The 7,506-nt window shown below is 33.3% G+C and overlaps 1 protein-coding gene across 1 annotated transcript; it reads left to right on the top strand.

The window, feature by feature from the left end:
* Positions 1 to 258: 258 nt before the first annotated feature.
* LOC141705954 (alkane hydroxylase MAH1-like) lies at positions 259 to 2,074 on the top strand. Its single transcript, XM_074508810.1, has one exon. The coding sequence runs from the start codon at positions 421 to 423 to the stop codon at positions 1,954 to 1,956; it is 1,536 nt and encodes a 511-aa protein (XP_074364911.1). The 5' UTR covers positions 259 to 420; the 3' UTR covers positions 1,957 to 2,074.
* Positions 2,075 to 7,506: the final 5,432 nt, after the last annotated feature.

Below are 7,506 nucleotides of genomic sequence, written 5' to 3'. Positions count from 1 at the left end.
AAATGTTTTATAAAAATTATGAACATATAGATAGATTAATATAATTATCATGAAGTCGTATAATTTAAAATTTTAAATGAACAAATTTAAGAATTTAACTCAATTTTTTTAAAAAATATATATTTAATCTTAAAAAGATGTTTGATCGCACGGATTTTTATCTAGTAACATTTTAAATTATGTAATGTATAAAAAGTTTGGTTGGTCAATTGGCCATCAAAGGTCAAACGGCTAAGGAGGGTCAAAGGAAGCATTTTCATCTAGAGTATTATGATGGTGTAAGACCTGACAAAGAAAATGATGGTGAAGAAATCGTGCAACTCTGTCTACTTATAGAGAGAGGGATACACTAGCTACAATATATAATACTAATACTAAGCTCTCCGATAACAAATTGTTCAAGTAAAACTTTTTGTAGCAATGGAAGTTCTAGGCCTTGGGTTGTTTGAAATTGCGATAGCAGTCATAAGCTTTTACTTAATAAGAAAAATGCGCTACGATGATGGTCTGCCATGGAACTGGCCATTAGTGGGGATGGTTCCGTGGATTATGAAAACCAGGATTCGTCAAGATGCTTTTGACATTGGTGTAGCTGATCTTGGTCGAGCAGGCGGTACTTTTCTACTCAGAGGCCCTTGGTTTGCTAACACCGACATGTTGTTCACAACTGATCTTGCCAACATACGCTCTATTCTGTACGACAAGTATGAAATTTATCAGAAAGGGTCCGACTTCAAGGTCATATTCGATGTTTTTGGAGATGGCATTTTTAATGCTGAAGGCCATTCTTGGAGGAATCAGAGGAGACATGCTCAAGTCCTTTTAAATCATCATCAGTTCCGCAATTACTTGACGAAAACAAGCAAGGAAAAGATCGAAAATGGGCTAATCGTAATCATGGACCATGTCGCCAACAACGGACATGTTGTGGACATGCAAGATGTGTTTCAAAGACTCAGCTTTGATACAACTTGCATGTTTGTCACAGGCTATGATCCAATGAGCTTGTCCCCCGAATTCCCAGAAGTTCCATTCTCCAAAGCCATGGATGCTGTTGAACAAATAATATTCACACGCCATGTCGTGCCTCAGTCTCTATGGAAGCTGCTAAGATGCCTTAGCATAGGGTTTGAGAGGAAAATGATGGAGGCTCAGAAAACTTTGAACGACGTTCTGTACACTTATATATCAAGAAAACGAGTCGAGCTAAGAAGCAAGGGAGTCGAGTACTCCCACGAGAATAAAGATGAAGCCGGTGGTGATCTCTTAACACTGTATTTAACTGAAGAGGATAAGTCATTGGATCTAAAAAATGATGACAAGTTTGCAAAAGATATAGTACTTAATCACATGCTAGCAGGGAGGGACACAACTAGCTCAGCTCTAACTTGGTTTCTTTGGCTTGTCATAACACATCCAAAAGTAGAAGCAAAGATCCGAGAAGAAATAAAAGCAATCACACCTCCTGACGAAGCTCAAAAAAGGCGACTTTTCAGTGATGAAGAGCTAAGTAACCTGTCTTATTTGCATGCTGCACTGTCGGAAGCTTTAAGGTTGTACCCTCCAGTTCCATTCCAGCACAAGGAAGCCTCTGAAGCCGACATTCTTCCTACTGGTCATCATGTTCGTCCAAAATTGAGAGTGATGGTTCCAATGTATGCGATGGCCAGGATGGTCCACGTTTGGGGAAAAGACTGCTGGGAGTTCAAACCGGAGAGATGGATTGGTAAGGATGGAAGTATAAAACATGTGCCGCCTCATAAGTTTCTGTCGTTTAATGCAGGGCCTCGGACCTGCCTGGGGAAAAATGTTGCTTATTCTCAACTTAAACTGGTTGCTGCTGCATTAATCCATAATTACAGCTTTCAGTTGGTGGAAGGACATCTGGCGACTCCTACTCTCTCCATGATTTTGTATATGAAACATGGATTGAAGGTTCGGGTTAAGAATAGATAGTCCTGATCTTTATATATTATAATTCTGCCACAGGGTTTAATTATTAGCTAAAGCCCTCAATTTTTAATTGTGAACTTTGCATCTGTTTCATGGAAATGCGAGTTTCTATATAGAGTAATGTTACGTAACCCAAAACTCATACCAAAATAGTTATAAAGTGACGTGTTTAAATATAATTCGTGGGTACATATAAATGCACGCGGGGTCCCATATTATTACTAGTAAAGTTACCATTTATAAAGTATTTGGGAACAATTTTTGTAACAATATTTGGGGTCTAGCATTTTCCTTCTATATATAGATTTTCAATTGAGGAAATGCGAGTTTCTATATATAGATTTTCAATTGATTGAGATATGTCTTTTGAATTGTAACAGCTTGGTACTTTAAGTAGTAATACAGCTACTACTCTATTATGTGATTTTTCCTGGACTTTGTTGGACAGCCTTCTTAATTAGCCTTACAGCGACTGGAGCACACGTAGACTACTTTAGGGCTGTCAAAAAAATTCGAAAAATCCGATATTCGTCTAAAAAATCCGCATTCGTATCCGAAATAAAGCGGATATTATCCATATCCGACACAAAACGGATATTATCCTTATTCGAATCCGACGATTGCGGATACGGATACAGATATATGCATATTCGTATCCGATAATATTCGAATCTGAATAAATATATTTTATATTTAAATATTTAAATAATTTAAAATATATTATATTAAATTTATAGTATGTTTATGTGTAATAGACATTGTGTATATACACCCACCCACACACACACATATATATATATATATTATGTTTATACAAATTTTATAAACATATAGAAAAAAAATCATTTGAGTTCAACAATTTAAAAATAACAATTATATTGAAAAGAAAAATAAAATTAATTTTTAAAAAATTAAAATATAATTAAATCACTTTATCACTTATTTTAATTTTTAAAAATGAATTTTTATTTTTAACTATAATTTTTTCAATTTTTTCAATTTTTAATATAAAATAAAAAAATCTGATTGAAAATCGGATTCGGATCCGGATATTATCCGTTTCCGGATAGTATCCGTCGGATACGGATTCAGATATTATTCTTTAAATATTTCCGGATTCGGATACGGATTTTCGGATTCGGATCCGGATATAGGCAGATCCGTATCCGAATTTTTCGTTTGACAGCCCTAGAGTACTTTAATAGTTTAAGACTTGAGCCACAATAATCGGGCTCCCAACTTTTTTAACACGCTTATATGAAAAGTTCATTTTCTGGAGTTTTATATTTTTTTTCCTTTTTTTCTTTTTCTCCCCCAATTTGTGACTTGTATTTATTGTTTTTCAACTACAAAAAATCTTTTGGAGGTCATTTTTTGAGCTCTAATATTAAATTGTAAAAAAAATATTTTGATTTTACTTTTTTTTTGTTGGTGAGTCATGTAAACCTATTTTTAGTGTATATTTTTTATTTTAATAAAAAAGTTGTAAATATATGACTTTTGTAACTTCGAAAAGGGTGTCATGCGAGTCGAGTGTGCATTTGTACTTGAGGGCATGTTTTGCAACGCTCATATTTAATTCCCAAAAAAATATTCTGGTTTAATTTTTTTTTTGTTGACTAGTGATGTAAACCTATTTGTAGTATGTATTTTTTATTTTAATTTAAAATTTTCTTTGTATGGTTTCATAAATTTATATAATATTACTTTGTATTAATATAATACTACTTTGTATTTATACTATTACTAAGTTCATAAATTTATATAATATTATTTTGTACTAATATTTTACTTAGTAAAATATTTCGTATTTTTTTAATTATTAATATATTATATAAACAATATATTTCATTTAAATATTATTACTAAGTTCATAAATTTATATAATATTACTTTTTACTAATATTTTACTTAGTAAAATATTTCATATTTTTTTAATTATTAATATATTATTCAAACAATATATTTCATTTAAATATTTTTACTAAGTTCCTAAATTTATTTCATAAACTTGTATTTATATTGTTTCATAAATCTCATAAATATTTCATAAATTTATGTTTCTTTTTGTTGGAATTTTGTGTTGAAAATTTCGAGAACCATATCTTCTGTTTCCTATATTGATAATCTGACAAAAAGTAGATTTCTCTTACAAAGTAATCTTATCTGAAATCTAAAATGGATAGGATCATATTTCTCTATGCAGAAATTATTTACAGAATCAATGATTCACAATAATACTCGTTCTACTATTTATACATGTCCTCATGCACTAAATATGTTCAACACATACTTATGCTCAACACATAGGAAAATGTATGTTATCCATATAATTATGTGTATCTATACATACATACATATATATATATATACTTATGTTGCTTAATTATTAATGTTTTTTGTAAACCAGGGAAATGGATGTGCACGTGAATGTCAAATGTTTTTGGGGTGGAGTGGTGTTAGGTCCCAATGTGTTTGTAGAAGGGGGGTTGAATACAAACGTTACCAAATAATCGAATAAAATGCGGAATAAAAAATATGAAACAAAATTCAAGTTAAATAAAAATATTATTAAACTTGAAATGTGTTACAACAACTGTATCGATTACAAGGAATTAATCTCAAATTAATTATCACAAATTTAGAATAAATTCGACATGAACTTTTTCTATTTTTGTAATAAAAAGATTCAAATGCTAAACGCAATTTGAGATTAAGTTCTAGGGATTTTGATCCGCTAGATTGTTACACAAGAACAAGATAAATAATTCTAGTGGTTTGGATTTAACATTAACAAACTAGAAATTGATCTTGAATTTCTGCAGAGAAGATGATTTTATATTTCAAGGCGGCTGCTTTTCTTGTTCTTTGTTCTTCTGTTTTAATGAATGAATGAGATGTTGCTTCTCTGCTTCTATTTAATCAATCAGCTGAATAGAATTTAATTGGCAAGACAATCCTATAGCTGGCAAGACTTTCGGTAGGACAATTGAATGAACTAGCAAGACAATCTGAATGAACTAGCAAGACAATCAGAATGAACTAGCAAGACAATTATCCTCCTAGAGTAACTTTCGGTATGACAATGGAAAATGGCCTAGCATGACAATCGGTATGACAATCCTGATTGTCATGCTAGTTCATTTTCAATTGTCTTGCTGATTTAATGCTTGAATTTAATCCAATTAAGCTTCTGAAAATTCCTAAAATTCCTAGAATTAATTAATCAATTAATTCAATTAATAAATAAATTATTCTTCGCAGATATAATTTATTTTCTTAATTAAATTAGATGACTTAATTAATTAATAGAGAATTAATTCTAGTCTTGAGCAGCAACCATTCTTCTGCAAATCTTCTGAAAATCACTGAAAATTATGAATCAATTCCACCACTTCAACGTTGACACTCGATGTACTGTCTGGTTCATGAGTGACTAACTTCCGTGACGTTTCTTCATGTCTTGACTTTGACACTTTGATTTTCTTCAGATTAAATCCTTGTAATTTATTGATACCCTGACGAGATCTCTGTCACTTGATTAAATCCACGATCTTGATTTATATCACTGAGGCATGATCAAATTCTTGAACTTCTTCCAGTGAATTAACTCCTCAAGTCTGTAGATGAACCTTGTTCTGAATCCTTTGACAGATATTACTTTGCGAGATCTCTCTGACGGTCGATCCACTATTTACTTATTACATTCTTATTTGAGTTGAGTTGAATCCTCGAATATACAAATAGGCTATGACATATAACTTACAATCTCCCCCTATTTGTTTGTTAGACAATAACACACAAATACCTAGAGGATAACTCAACTAACAAATAAGAAAAAGATATAAACAGAAATGCAAAGTAAATAGTAGAAAAGTTCTGGACTAGATTTAACATTTTCCAGATTCCAAGTAGATGTTCCTCTAGACTGAACATATCTTCAAGTAGTTCCATCTTCATTTGTACCACCACATTTCCTGTTGAAAAGCCCATATCTCTCTTGCTTCTCCCCCTATGAGAATCAACTGATTAAAGAAGATCACCTTCGTTTTACCACCTCTCCCGTACAATAGGATCCGCAGATAAAAACCAATGGTACTCCCCTAACAGCTTCTTCCCTTACTAGGAAATCACCTTGTGTTTACCACCTCTCCCGTACAATAGGATCCGTAGTTAAAAACAACAATGGTGTGGTGTAGTGTACATATAGGATCTTTTTCTTTCTCCCTGCTATTTCTCCCCCTTAGTTGAGGAATCCTCCAAACTATTACTTAAGCTTTTATCTCCCCCTTAAAGAAGGAATGTATGCCGTCGTCTGAAGGAGTTCTCATATTTCACTTGGTTGGAAAAGAAATAACAAGTAGTTTCTCTTTCTTCCTCACTGTGAGTGTGTGATTGTGTTTTAGTGTACCTCACATGTGTTTCACTCTTCTCTCCACTCGTGTTTACACTCATTCTCACAAGTGTATCACTCCTCTCATAGCTCCAAAAATCAGCTATACCTGCAAGGAAAATCACCTTAGCCATCCTTAAGGAGGTCACAGGTGGTGCAATGGGAGTTCACAAATCCCCATCCTTGTTAAACTCGTCAGATAAATCTGAGTCATAATCTACAAGTTGCTAGTTTCCCTTTTAGGGTTCCAGATTTGAATTCTGGGAAGGTAAACAATGATCCAACGATTTTAGCATAAAGATCAAAGTTCCCTTCTAATGTCTGTGAAGACACTTCCTTGTGACTTATCAGGTAATATCTGAATCATTGTCAACAAGTTGCCGATCTGCACCTATGTCAGATCCATTATCCGCAGATGCATCCAGGGGATTTAAGCCTGGGGAGGTAGACACTGACCACTGACATATGGCTTTTGGATCAGTATCCTCTCCTAACACCTGTAAAGGCAATTGGTCCACTAACGAACCTTGAACAATCGAATCTGACCTTAAAATGGTCGAAACTCTTGTTTCCGTCAACTCATCCTTTGTGTGTGTAACCTCTCCTTGTGCATCAAGAATTGATTATGTTTGAAGTGGTGACACTACATCGGATACCTTGGCCGACAGGCAAAATTCAATAGACTCACCTTGTTGAGAGAATGAATCTAGTAACTGTTTTTGTGCCTTTTCAGCCATTACATCTTTTTGAGAAGATGTATGGGGGCTAGCAGTTGTCTCGGTTTAAATACTACTCATCTATGTAGGAGACAGAGCTACTGGGTTGACTACAGAACCTTCCTTATGTGGTGCACTAGGCACTATCTCCCTCACGCTCATTCATACTACATTTAGTGGTAAGAGAGTGTTGGTTGGTTCTGTTTTTGTGTTTGTCTTTACAGTCTGGGATAGATGTTGTGGGTTTTCAACCTCATGACTGTCAATGAAAGAAAGTCATTAGAGACTGAACCTGTAACACAGAACATATGGTAATAGAGAGAAAATGATTTACAATAGTGATTTCAAAAGATTTTACATGAAATAAGAAATCACTAATGTAGAAAGAAGTTTAATTTTTATTTTTCACTATGAATGAGTTTTTGATAAAACATTGATCACTTA

Source organism: Apium graveolens, chromosome 2 (genome assembly GCF_009905375.1).
Source record: "Apium graveolens cultivar Ventura chromosome 2, ASM990537v1, whole genome shotgun sequence".
NCBI classification, from domain to species: Eukaryota; Viridiplantae; Streptophyta; class Magnoliopsida; order Apiales; family Apiaceae; genus Apium; species Apium graveolens.
The sequence above is the reverse complement of the archived record's forward strand: the minus strand, read 5'-3'. Positions and strand labels throughout refer to the sequence as shown.

Excerpts from the sequence above, each read along its gene's own strand:
- LOC141705954 (XM_074508810.1), top strand. The coding sequence starts at position 421 with ATGGAAGTTCTAGGCCTTGGGTTGTTTGAAATTGCGATAGCAGTCATA.